The following is a 12500-nucleotide window of genomic DNA, read 5'->3' as shown; positions in this document are numbered from 1 at the left end:
CAACCAACGATGGACCGTCGGGAGCAAACATCTGGAAGTGCGTAGAAACATTTCCTGTTTCTTTCTTGGGGCGGAGCCAAGTTGCTTGTTTCTAGTGAACATTTATGCTAAGCTAAGCTAATTAGCTGCTGCGTGACCCTCTTCTATAGGCTCCTTCCTGAATGACTTTGTCATATTCTAACAGTTTTAATTGATTTAACTGAACGATGTTACACAAGCTGATCTCTTCCTCCTCTTCCTCATCTCATTCCTAAACTCATAATGTGGTGCTGAAACATCAAGTATTCGTTCATGTTGCTCCGGCGCGTCTCAAATTACACCTCGACTTTGTCAGTCTCTTTCTGGACGTCTTTAAACGTCGACATTTTAACGTTTTCCGTGTAAAATGTTTCCTCAAGTGATTTCCTGAAATCAGTGAACCGGTTCTGCGTGAGGAACAGCGACACCAGCTGGCCAGACGCCTGCATTGCAGTTTCCTGCTGTTACGTTCGTTCAATAAAGGTCATTACGCGGACGAGGACCCTCTGGACTTATTTACCTGAGTCTGCACAGGTAGCAGCAAAGCGTCGCTACCTGTCTGCTCGCAGGACCGTTCAGACACCAGGATGAAGGAAGGAAGGAAACGTTTCGGATCGAGTGACAGAACCCGGACGATGCGTTCAGGTACGCAACGGATCCCGGTCCGTCTCCACACTGCTGCAGAGCTCAGCGGTTTATTCTGCTAGCATGACAAAGGTTCTGATCGGCCCACATCGGGTTTCCCAGCTTCTTCCTGACGTGCCGGATCGCCAGGCGAGTTCATGTGACGGCACACGAGCGTTTAAACGGCTTAAGGAACGAAACGATACAAAATGGTTCTTTTAATCGAAACCCGAGTCCCCCGCACGGCGCCGCTGGTTCTCCGGACACGTGGTTCCAGTCTCGTGTGAAGGGAGAGTGAAACCTGCAGGAGGCGCCGCCCACCAACGCTTCTGCTTCCGGCTCCGCACCCCCGGGCCAACGGGTCGTTCCTCCTCTTGGGACCAGAACCGTTTCAGGAAGCACGATGCGTTGCATGAGAACCGGACCTCCGGTCCCAAGCGGGGCGTTCTCATTGCTGCTGTGAGAGATTCTGCTCGGGACCGGACCTTTGGCCCCCCTCCGGCCGCTGGCTTCCGTTGTCCAGGCAGCCGGTGCTGGTGTCGTCGCTGCAGGTTTTATACTCCGACGGGTCGGGGTCCTGGTCGGGTTCCGGCTCCGGCTGGGACTCCACGGCCGTCTCCCAGTCTTCCTCTTCCTCTTCCTCTTCGTCGTCCCGGTCGTCTCTGCGGCGGGCCCGGTTCTGCATGAGGCGGAGGCGGGCCATGGCCCGGTCGAGGGTCGGCGTGGTGACCAGGTTGAAGTCGTGCATGCTGACCAGGTGCAGCAGGAAGTTGCGACAGAGGTCGTGTTTGACGATGTGGGCGCCGTGGCATTCGGCGAACAGCAGGCAGGCCTCGTTCATCTGGTTGTCGGCGATGAAGCTGGAGGAAGAGGAGAGGACGAAGCATCAGCCAGGGGGCGGAGCAACAAGCCGGTTAATTTGATCCCGCCCACGTTCACCTGTGCTTCATGACGTGGAGGTTCCACAGCTTCATGATCTCCTTCTCGCCCTCGTTGACGTCGGTGAAGTCCTCGATTTGCTGCGGCGAAAGCGGACAGTCCCGTCGCCGTGACCTCATCGGGGGGGGCTCCCCCCCCCCCCCCCCCGTCGCCGTGACCTCATCGGGGGCTTCCTGCCGAGCTGGGAACTCACCTTAGCCGTCTTCTCCTTCAGCCAGTCCGGGTCGCCCTCGTCCTCGCTGTCCACCTCCATCTCCTGAGGGCGGAGCGGCATGCAGCTGTCGCTCTGGAAGTAGAGACGGGCGTGTCCTCTGCTGCGCGTCCTCTGCTGCTCCCGATCGCCGTCCTCCGACTCCAGGAACTCCGAGAGGCTGGCTCTTGTCCTCTTTGGTCTGGACACAGGAATACCGACTCGCATGGGACAGTCCTCCAGGAATGAAACGGTGGACGCCTCGGCCGGACAGCGCGCGGACGGACACCTGCAGGTGAGGACGTGGGTCACGGCGGTCCTCTTGACGGGCCCGTTCCTGCTGAAGGCGAAGCCCGGCTGGCCGTGGACGTCCTGGGGGTTTCCTGCGTACGAACCGTCGTACGTCTCGTTGATGGACACCTCGATCTTCGCTCCTTTGGGATGGGGCTGCCGGAAACCCAACGGCAAACCGGCGTTGATGTAAAGACCCGGGGCGGAGCCCGGGGCGGGGCCCGGCACCGTGTCCGGCGTAAACGGGCGTCTCACCACGTAGCTGAAGACGAAGCGGGGGTGGGACAGCTTCAGATGCTTGAGCAGACCGTACAGCGTCCTGCAGTTCAGCGTGCACCAGGGACAGTGGACGTCCTCCCTGGCCTCCGTCTGCTGCCGCGCGTTGCTGTTGTACAGGAACTGGGCGGGTCACACGCACACAGGGGATCGGGTCAGACGGAGCCATCGGAACAATCTCAACTTCCGCCGCTTTGGCGCCGAGGCAGGGTTCTATCCTGCCTGTAGCCACACCCACACCATCTGATCGGCCACGCCCGTGACGAGGCGGGACGGACCTGGTAGAAGACGCGGAGCTTCTGCCTCGGCTCCGCCGGGACTTGCTCTCTCCTGGTTTGGACGCGAGCTTCTAGCGGTTCTTTCACAGCTGGGTCAGAGGTCAGAGAGCAGGACGTTAGGACGTTTCACCGGCGCCGGGGGACGCATCACGTCTCCTGCTCACCTGGGGGCGGGGTGGCTCTCAGGCTGCTGGGTCTGGGGTCCTGGTTGGTCTCCGAGTTGCGGGTGGCCAGAGGTTTGGCCGCCGGGGCGGCGGCGTCGGGCGAGTCGGCGGTCCAACGCAGGGTGAACTGCAGGGTGGGGCCCTGAGAGAAGCTGTCCAACGGAGACAGACACTGCAGGGAGACAGACGGGCGTCAGCGTGGCGGCGTCACGCCGGGCAGCCACTCGGAACGCCTCGCCAACCTTTCCGTCCAGGATGGTCTCCCAGGTGGCCCTCCTCCTGCTGACGGGACACTCCTCCGTCTCCTGCATGGACACCTCGTACTCCCCGTCCAACAGCTGCAGGCGTCTGCCAAGACCAAACACGTCCTCACCTCCCCCACCAGGCGGGCAGACACGCCCCCCCCCACCGGGCGGGGCAGACGACACGCCCTCCCCCACCGGGCGGGGCAGACACGCCCCCCCCACCGGGCGGGGCAGACACGCCCTCCCCACCGGGCGGGGCAGACACGCCCGCCCCCACCGGGCGGGGCAGACACGCCCCCCCCCCACCGGGCGGGGCAGACACGCCCGCCCCCACCGGGCGGGGCAGACACGCCCTCCCCCAGACGGTGCTTCACCTGTTTTTATCGAACACCGTCATCTGAGCCACGTAGGTGGTTTCTCCCTCCTCCGTGACAGAGGAGCTCCTCCTCTTCCTGTTGACGCCCTCCTCTGCAGAACCGGACACAGACAGACGTGTCATGGTCTCTGCCTCTGCCGCCCCCCCCCCCAGCCGGACCGTGGCTCACCTCCGGGGGGGTGGCCCGCCCCCTCCCCCAGGCTGTGGACCTGGGCCCGGGACACCCTGAGCAGCAGCCAGTAGGACTTCACCGTGTGAGAGTTACTGGGCTCAAACTCCACGCTGGGAATCAGCAGGGAGGGGAGGGGGCCCGACTTGGTCTGGGCCCCGGGGACCGGGTCCGGATTCAGGGGAACCTGCTTCGTCCCTGTCGGAACCTGCTTCACCGGACAGCTCACGTCCTGGACGGGAAGAGACACGCTTCAGTTCCAGGACAACCCGGGGGGGCGTCGGCCGGCGACGCCCACACACCTTCCTCTTCTTGTGACAGACTTTCACCAGCAGAACCTCCAGAGACACCGAGTTCTGCTCGTTCTCATTGTCCTGGGACAGCTTCCCTGGGGACGGGACGGGACAGGACATGAAGACTTCCCGGAGGGACGGGGTGACACAAGCGGGACAGACTTACCTGCTTTGTGGAAGAAGCCGCTGAAGGTGAGCTGCAGGTTGGAGGCCCGGCTGTGGACGAGAAACTCAAGCTGAACCTGTTCCAAAGGACCGATGTGATGAAGATGATGATGAAGAGCAGCGGGTAACATGGCGCTGACGTCTACCGCGATAAAGGTCAGTGAATGCAACGCTCCTTAAGGGGGGGGGGAGTTACCTGCGTCTCTCCTGCAGGAGGGGAGGAGTTACCTGCGTCTCTCCTGCAGGAGGAGGGAGGAGTTACCTGCGTCTCTCCTGCAGGAGGAGGGAGGAGTTACCTGCGTCTCTCCTGCAGGAGGAGGGGAGGAGTTACCTGCGTCTCTCCTGCAGGAGGGGGGGAGGAGTTACCTGCGTCTCTCCTGCAGGAGGGGGGAGGAGTTACCTGTGTCTCTCCTGCAGGAGGGGGGAGGAGTTACCTGCGTCTCTCCTGCAGGAGGAGGGGAGGAGTTACCTGCGTCTCTCCTGCAGGAGGAGGGAGGAGTTACCTGCGTCTCTCCTGCAGGAGGAGGGAGGAGTTACCTGCGTCTCTCCTGCAGGAGGGGGGAGGAGTTACCTGCGTCTCTCCCGCAGGAGGAGGGAGGAGTTACCTGCGTCTCTCCTGCAGGAGGGGAGGAGTTACCTGTGTCTCTCCTGCAGGAGGGGAGGAGTTACCTGTGTCTCTCCTGCAGGAGGAGGGAGGAGTTACCTGCGTCTCTCCTGCAGGAGGAGGGAGGAGTTACCTGCGTCTCTCCCGCAGGAGGAGGGAGGAGTTACCTGCGTCTCTCCCGCAGGAGGAGGGAGGAGTTACCTGCGTCTCTCCCGCAGGAGGAGGGAGGAGTTACCTGCGTCTCTCCTGCAGGAGGAGGGAGGAGTTACCTGCGTCTCTCCTGCAGGAGGAGGGAGGAGTTACCTGCGTCTCTCCTGCAGGAGGGGGGAGGAGTTACCTGCGTCTCTCCCGCAGGAGGAGGGAGGAGTTACCTGCGTCTCTCCTGCAGGAGGGGAGGAGTTACCTGTGTCTCTCCTGCAGGAGGGGGGAGGAGTTACCTGCATCTCTCCTGCAGGAGGAGGGGAGGAGTTACCTGCGTCTCTCCTGCAGGAGGGGGGAGGAGTTACCTGCGTCTCTCCTGCAGGAGGGGGGAGGAGTTACCTGCATCTCTCCTGCAGGAGGGGGGAGGAGTTACCTGCGTCTCTCCTGCAGGAGGGGGGAGGAGTTACCTGCGTCTCTCCTGCAGGAGGGGGGAGGAGTTACCTGCATCTCTCCTGCAGGAGGGGGGAGGAGTTACCTGCGTCTCTCCTGCAGGAGGGGGGAGGAGTTACCTGTGCGCCTCCTGTTGCCCTCTCATCTTCTCCACCTTGAACAGCAGCTCGTCCACCTTGGAGACGCCCCTGCAGACAAACGACAGCGACTCAGACCACCTTAAACTGTAACCATGGAAACCAAGAAGCACCAATCAGATCAGTGTTGGATCGTTTCCCGTTCGGCCTGCATTAATGGTTCCGTTTCTCTGGCAGCAACAGTTTGGAATGGGTCCCGTCCCGTCCCGTCCCGTCCCGTCCCGTCCCGTCCCGTCCCGTCCCGTCCCGTCCCGTCCAGCGGCCGGTCTTACCTTCGTCCAGGACTCCTGGAGGTTCTGCGGGACATGTAGGTGAGCGTCCTGTTCAAGAATATGGGCTGAAACGAGACGAAACGCGGCGCTGAGCTTCAACCCAGCACAGCAGAAGGTACGACGACGCCTGCAGACACTCACAGCGATCAGGTTCCTGGTCCTGAGGAACCGGTAGATCTGGGTCGGTTCTGCAAACGTTCACGGAGAAAAGCTTCAGCAGCAGCACAGAACCCCACGGTTAGCGGTTAGCACAGAACCCCACGGTTAGCGGTTAGCACAGAACCCCACGGTTAGCGGTTAGCACAGAACCCCACGGCTAGCGGTTAGCACAGAACCCCACGGTTAGCACAGAACCCCCGAACGGTCGCCGGTTCCCGGACCTAAACTGAGCGGCTTCGCTGTGACGTAAGCGCTCCTACCTAATAATGGCAGTTATCACACGCACGCGTTTGAATAACCCTGAGGTTCCTCGAGAGGATCAGAACCTTTCCACTTCGCAAACACACCTTGAGCCGGATCAGCACCCAACCTGGAGCTCAAGCACGTTACGCGGACACGGACACGGACACGGAAACACGTGGGATCAGCGGCGAAGTGTCAGCTTGTGTGATGAAGTACGGGCGGTTCGGATGTAGAGCAGAGAACAGAGCTACCCCCCCCCCAGCCCCGTGGCCCCCCCGTGATCGATACGTAAATGACAGCCGGCAGAAACTCACTTTCGAAGGCCTGCAGGAACAGCTCGTGGTCGGCCTGAACGAGCTGCAGGTTCTTCTTGCAGGAGGACGGGTACAGCCCATTGGGCTTTCCTCCAGAACCGAAGCCCACCTGGTGGCTCCCACCTGAAGGGTTCTGCTTCTGTGGAGCCATTTCCCGAAGAAAGCTAAAGCAAACCGGCGGGGGGGGGGGGGGCCTTCGCTGTGACACAGGCCGGCGGACTAAAGCTGTGGCTGCTTGCTAGCTAACCGGCTAACCGTAGCTAACCGGCTAACTGGTTAGCGTCGTTCCGCGCTTTGGCTCCACGAACTAAGAACTCTGCAGCTCCGACCCAGCGAAGAGACGGAACCCGCTTCGGGTTGTTTCGACGCCATAACACCGAAAGAATTCACATGATACGCCGCCTGCCGCTCGTGGGCAAGTTCGGTTAGCGGTCTGTAAAAATAAAATAAAACAAAGTGTCCGGTCGGTACTTTCACAATAAATGAAAATCAATTCATTCGGTAGTTAAACGCGTGCCTCGTCCGGATTACATGTGAATAGTTTACCAAATTTGACTTTATAAATAGATATAAATGGGAACTGTTGCTACGTAACATGCTTATCATTCGATAAGAAAAGCTTGATCATTTTCGCACAATTATTTTGAAGGAACAATCTGTGTGGGTTTTCCTTCCTGTCGCCCAACGTTGCGGTTGTAATGTATTCGACACCGGACACCGTGTTTAGCAGGGAGCCATCTTGATTTATTCTGTCCTACGGCAACTCCACAGGGACAAACAACATCAGCGCGAAAGGCGAAGCACTCGCTCAACTCGCGCGTCATCCAATTAGCGTACTTGTGTGTATAAAGCCGTGCTCTCATTGGTGGGAATACTGCCTGGTTTATCACGAACAGGCAGCAGGAGGCGCAATCCCGAGCTGCGTTTGCCGCCTGTGACATAAAATAACTTAAAATGGTTATTAACAATGAATAAATCTGGATTAAAGTGATTGATTGCAATGCTGCGTATGTAGAAATAGTTGATTAAGTAGAATATGTTGTGTGTGATATTATATTTAGATTTGTTCTTTATATTTATAGACTGTATACTTTGAACATCCCTATTTAAACAAATTTAAATACTCAATTAACATTAATCCTTAAAAAAACGGGGAGGTTGCTGCCAGACATGTTTCAGTACTTGATTACAGAACTACACCAAAATAGGAGTGTAGAAAGATGGGAAAAGTGAGTTTTTCATAATATATGTCCACTTTAAAGGCTGAATTCCAGTGTTTTATTGGGCGTCCTTTGTTTGAAACGGGACAAGTCCAGATCACAGCAGCCGGGCTTTTAAGAGCTCCGCTTTGAGTGTAATAGTTCATTACCAGATAACGTCCGACCGGTCCAGTCGGCACCGGCTGAGCTCCTCTCAGCAACACGTTGTCAGTAAAGCGCTGCTGGGAAGCTGCTTATGGACAGAGGAACTTCTCTCGTTTGTTCTTCATGCCTGGACTCCAGCGGTGGATCGCGTTAGTGCCATTGCTGCTTCCTAAATGTTTTCTGATATTTGTACCGCCTTGAATATTCAAAAATGCAAATTTCAATAAAAACTTGATCACAAAAGGGAAGAATGTAGGTGAGGGGGAACCATTGAGGCGACCACGCTTTATTCTCCTGGAGATAATCACATCAGTATTTCAGATAAATGCTCTAAGAAATAAAAAGTCCTGAACATAGACGAGATCTGATGACGAGTTTACAGCTGTTGGCTTTGAGGCCTTCTTGTAGCGGTCCTGTGTCTCTACAGAGACGGTCGTCTTCAGCTTTGCCTCTCATTGTAATCTGAGACGCTGTTTAAATTAACGGCTTCATTTCAAGCTCTTTAAAGTGCAACGCTGGTTCTCTGTTAGCAGAGCTCGGTGAACGTCCACACTGAGCAGACAGCAGAGCCTGCATGTCCTGCTATTGTCTGTCCTCTTGTTTGACGTCCCTCGCATCATCTTCAAGTTGCTCCAGAACTTATTCCAAAGCCTTGAGTGGGTTCCTCGTCACCGGCGCTTCAGTGCTTCCTCCAGAGTACATACGCCATGAGCAGGACGAGGCCTGCCGACAGACCTGCGATGACAAACTGGTGGATGGACAGGACGTTCTCCAGCGTGTGGATCCTCTCCTCCATGGCGCTGGTGTGGAAGTAGTCATAGATGGCCCCCCCGATGCTCCACAGAGCCCACACAGCATCCACCGCCAGCGGCATGGCGATGCAGAGCGATCACGCGGCCTCCGTGGACGTCTGCAACAAGAGCGCATGACATGCGGGTGCAGAATCAGCAGGGAGGTTTGCGTCCCTCCACGAGGGGGAGGAGCCTCCCTGTCCTGATGAAACGTAGCGGGCGTGTTCGGCATGCAGGAAGGAAACGTTCACCTTCATTAAAAAGGATTGGACTTGGAGCTACGAGCTCACCCAAGTGCCATCTTATGTTAGAGCATCACATGACGTCATTGGTACAGGATGATCCAGACAGATCGCGTCTAGGTTCTCCCCGAGGTTTCTGCCTGCTAACGGAAGTTGGGTTCTGTGTTTAACCTATATATAAATAACATCGAATGAATTAATGGCTTAAAGTTACATAATAAGATCGCTATGAGGGAGCAGCAAGTGTAACTGCTCGGCTAGCATGCTAACGACCACCGATGTTCGTTACTTACAGCGTTACATGGTTCAGCGACGACACCGTCCGTAGCTAACGGACATGACGATGAGGAGGAGGAAGATTCCCCCACATCGAGCTGCTTTGGCTACATCCGGGTGTCCTACGGTGACCATCATGGACCAAACTTCATACGGACTCTGACGTTAATGTCCTCTCTCCAGTCTCGGATCTGCCCAGGTGAGCACGGTACCGGAACATCTGGAAATAATGATAATATCGCGGCTTCGCATTGCCGGGCGCGGTGGCCAAGTGGTAAGGCGTCGGTCTCGTAAACCGAAGATCGCGGGTTCGAACCCCGTCCGTGCCTGCAACTAGTCCGCCTTTGGCAACGATCCAGTTTTTCTTGTGTAAAAGGTCGAATAATAAATACACCAAACATGTGAACACGCCGGGTTAACATCCACCCGTCCTGAGTCCGACCTGCAGGCGGCCAGGTGTCACCACACAGGTGTGATGTACAGGGTTAGGGTGCAGACATCACCCATAAATCTCTCGTTGGACCACCGTGACACTTCTCAGGTGAGTTTTATCTGTGGATCCCTGAGGATAAGGGATCCCTGTTATGTTGGAGTCAGAGACACAGGCGTAATGTAGCTCGTTTCCTTTCTTTATTGCTTTACTTACTCCAGCACGTGGTGAAGACGAATCACTGCTACAGCTCGTGGTTAATAACCTGCACATTCCCGTGAATTTTAATCTCTGTTGTTTCCCAGTCCAAAACGTTTCCTCTGGGAACTCTCTTCCCAGAGACTAAGTCTTGGATGGTGTTCTCTGGGAGGACAGAGTCCCACATGTTGACATCATAGATCTCCCCGACAAAACTCTGCTTGGAATCAAAATCACCAAGGTAAACATCTGGATCTTGTCCAAGGATGACTTTGCCTCCGGAACGAATTGCGTGACCCTTCTGGTAAATCTTGGTCAAGCTCTTCCTCCCATCCATGAAGACGGCAGCAGCACCTGAACTGGAGTCCCAGGTGAGACACAGGTGTGTGTGAAGGGCACCGACCTCAGGGACTTGGAAAAAAACACCAGCTCCACTCAGGTAGAAGGACAGTCTAGAGTAGACACACAAGTAAAACTAATCAAGTCACTTTCATTTATGTAGCACCAAAGTGCAAAATAATTTATGTCAAGGTGCTTTCCAAGAGGAGTGGCTCCACCTGCAGAGAGTTATTGACCAGTGCTGGTAGCGTGTTGTATTAGTCTACTAGTATTTGCAGTAGCAGTTGTAGCAAAGGTAGCACATGTACAGTATTGTATAATCTCCTAGAACACTAGCGTGCCTACCTGCCGTCTATTTCACGCCACACGTTCAGCTCATCGTAGTTTCCAGTCCGGTAAGCAAACAGGATGATCTCGCGCTCGCCTGTGAGCTCAGTGGCCAGTCGCATGCACAGAGTGAACGCTCTAATGTTCAGGGCCTTCTGAGGGACCAGCTCAACATAGCTGGTACTGCTCTCAGTCGGGAACACCAAGGTCTTGATGGTAGCACCACCTGAGAAATGAGAAACAGAGGTCCAGATAGAACGGGAAACAGCAATGAATTCACAAAAAATCCAAAGGAACATAAAAACACTCATTCTTACAGTAATAAATGCGTACAATCACCTATTGTCATCACCATGGAGGTGGCAATGAGCAAAACCTCAGGTGAGAATCTCATTGTGTCTTCAGAGAACCTGCAGAAAGTTTCACATTCTCTTGAGTACATTACACACATTTTCACGCATCACACAATATTAAGTTGTAAGTGACATATTACATTACATTACATTTACATTAAGACAGAAAACAGTTACCGTGCCGCTGCAACAGTCCTTCTGCAGGCTGGAACGAGAGCACACTTATATACGAGCAAAAAGCCTCACAGTCATTGTTATGTAATATTTACAGACAGACTGCCCCGTTTGGACTGCTGATTTAAATCAGTGTCCAGTGAAGACAACATATAGAGTCAATAAAGGTTGTGAAATTCTCTAGACATTCTCCATCAAAAGTCAAGGACGATAAACTGATGGAAGGTCACCGACCTTTAATGAGTAATCTATAATGATTTGGACTGAAGGTCAAATATGTAGAACCCGTCCATAACTTTACTTTGCAGATTCAGCAAGAAGGCCCGGTCACAAGTATCACGTCCTGGAAGAAGAAAACAAAGCTGTGTAACAGAGTAAAAGTAAAAGTTCTCATGAAGACACTATTTTTCTCATTACATTTTCAAAACGTTGTGGGAAGAAATACACTTTACTTTACTCTTATCCCTTAATAAATGACTCAATAATTAACTCTTTATATTATTGTGATATGTATTAACTTACATGCATTCTTATGTCATGGAAATAACTTAAATGAAGTTAACTAAGTGTCATTTAATGTTTGTTTATTGTTTGTTGTGAATGAACAAATGTTGTGTTCCACAGTATGTTTAGAACTTTATTAAGAAAACATGCCGCGTATAATCAGCTGTTCGTGCTTATACCGCCCCCTGCTGGTAATTTATGTAATTTAAAAAAAGGCGGGCACTAGGACCGGAAGTGTTCTGTCGAGAGGATCCGGAAACATGGCGGACCAAAACAAGACGGACGTCCAAGAGAAGTTCTTTAGCGAAATATTAAGGTGCGTTTTTGCATTAATCTTAATTCCTCTTCACATCAGAGCAGTGAGTTTCAGACTCTCTGTTTTAACTGTTCTCCTGGAGGGATGCTGCTTCAGCTAGCGAAGCTAGGCTGTGTTAAACAGAAACGCTGCTTCAGCTAGCGAAGCTAGGCTGTGTTAAACAGAAACGCTGCTTCAGCTAGCGAAGCTAAGCTGTGTTAAACAGAAGAAGCGCTGCTTCAGCTAGCGAAGCTAAGCTGTGTTAAACAGAAACGCTGCTTCAGCTAGCGAAGCTAGGCTGTGTTAAACAGAAGAAGCGCTGCTTCAGCTAGCGAAGCTAGGCTGTGTTAAACAGAAACGCTGCTTCAGCTAGCGAAGCTAGGCTGTGTTAAACAGAAGAAGCGCTGCTTCAGCTAGCGAAGCTAGGCTGTGTTAAACAGAAGCGCTGCTTCAGCTAGCGAAGCTAAGCTGTGTGAAACAGAAACGCTGCTTCAGCTAGCGAAGCTAGGCTGTGTTAAACAGAAACGCTGCTTCAGCTAGCGAAGCTAAGCTGTGTTAAACAGAAGAAACGCTGCTTCAGCTAGCGAAGCTAGGCTGTGTTAAACAGAAGAAGCGCTGCTTCAGCTAGCGAAGCTAGGCTGTGTTAAACAGAAGAAGCGCTGCTTCAGCTAGCGAAGCTAAGCTGTGTTAAACAGAAGAAGTGCTGCTTCAGCTAGCGAAGCTAGGCTGTGTGAAACAGAAACGCTGCTTCAGCTAGCGAAGCTAGGCTGTGTTAAACAGAAACGCTGCTTCAGCTAGCGAAGCTAGGCTGTGTTAAACAGAAGAAGCGCTGCTTCAGCTAGCGAAGCTAGGCTGTGTT

The 12500-nt window shown here is 54.1% G+C and overlaps 4 protein-coding genes and 1 non-coding gene across 5 annotated transcripts in view; 3 read left to right on the top strand and 2 right to left on the bottom strand.

Moving 5' to 3' along the window:
* crlf3 (cytokine receptor-like factor 3) overlaps nucleotides 1-498 on the top strand; it is a gene marked incomplete at its 5' end in the record, with an annotated part of 4332 nt that extends 3834 nt beyond the window's left edge. Inside the window, 1 exon segment of the mRNA XM_068749690.1 lies at nucleotides 1-498. This exon segment is cut by the window's left edge and continues 1038 nt beyond it.
* Nucleotides 499-633: 135 nt separating this feature from the next.
* On the bottom strand, nucleotides 634-6740 carry LOC137905179 (polycomb protein suz12-B-like). Its single transcript, XM_068749388.1, has 16 exons — nucleotides 6349-6740; nucleotides 5774-5820; nucleotides 5633-5697; nucleotides 5343-5411; nucleotides 4030-4079; nucleotides 3873-3958; nucleotides 3571-3802; nucleotides 3400-3493; nucleotides 3023-3128; nucleotides 2781-2952; nucleotides 2617-2705; nucleotides 2318-2461; nucleotides 2061-2218; nucleotides 1775-1973; nucleotides 1582-1661; nucleotides 634-1502 (listed from the first exon to the last, which is right to left on the bottom strand). Exons 1-16 carry the CDS (start codon nucleotides 6497-6499, stop codon nucleotides 1091-1093), a joined length of 2154 nt encoding a protein of 717 aa, XP_068605489.1. The 5' UTR covers nucleotides 6500-6740; the 3' UTR covers nucleotides 634-1090.
* A 2538-nt stretch (nucleotides 6741-9278) lies between these two features.
* On the top strand, nucleotides 9279-9350 carry trnat-cgu (transfer RNA threonine (anticodon CGU)). Its single transcript has one exon. It is a non-coding gene; the product is annotated as a tRNA-Thr (tRNA).
* A 345-nt stretch (nucleotides 9351-9695) lies between these two features.
* LOC137905222 (C-reactive protein-like) lies at nucleotides 9696-10709 on the bottom strand. Its single transcript, XM_068749436.1, has 3 exons — nucleotides 10655-10709; nucleotides 10334-10541; nucleotides 9696-10101 (listed from the first exon to the last, which is right to left on the bottom strand). Exons 1-3 carry the CDS (start codon nucleotides 10707-10709, stop codon nucleotides 9696-9698), a joined length of 669 nt encoding a protein of 222 aa, XP_068605537.1.
* Nucleotides 10710-11595: 886 nt separating this feature from the next.
* Nucleotides 11596-12500, top strand: part of tsen54 (TSEN54 tRNA splicing endonuclease subunit) — a 4804-nt gene continuing 3899 nt past the window's right edge. The window contains exon 1 of the mRNA XM_068749405.1: nucleotides 11596-11662. Within this exon, the coding sequence (XP_068605506.1) occupies nucleotides 11607-11662 (56 nt within the window). The 5' untranslated portion in view covers nucleotides 11596-11606. The remainder of the gene's footprint in view (nucleotides 11663-12500) is intronic.

Source organism: Brachionichthys hirsutus, chromosome 16, assembly GCF_040956055.1.
Source record: "Brachionichthys hirsutus isolate HB-005 chromosome 16, CSIRO-AGI_Bhir_v1, whole genome shotgun sequence".
In the NCBI taxonomy this organism is placed as follows: domain Eukaryota; kingdom Metazoa; phylum Chordata; class Actinopteri; order Lophiiformes; family Brachionichthyidae; genus Brachionichthys; species Brachionichthys hirsutus.
The sequence above is the reverse complement of the archived record's forward strand: the minus strand, read 5'-3'. Positions and strand labels throughout refer to the sequence as shown.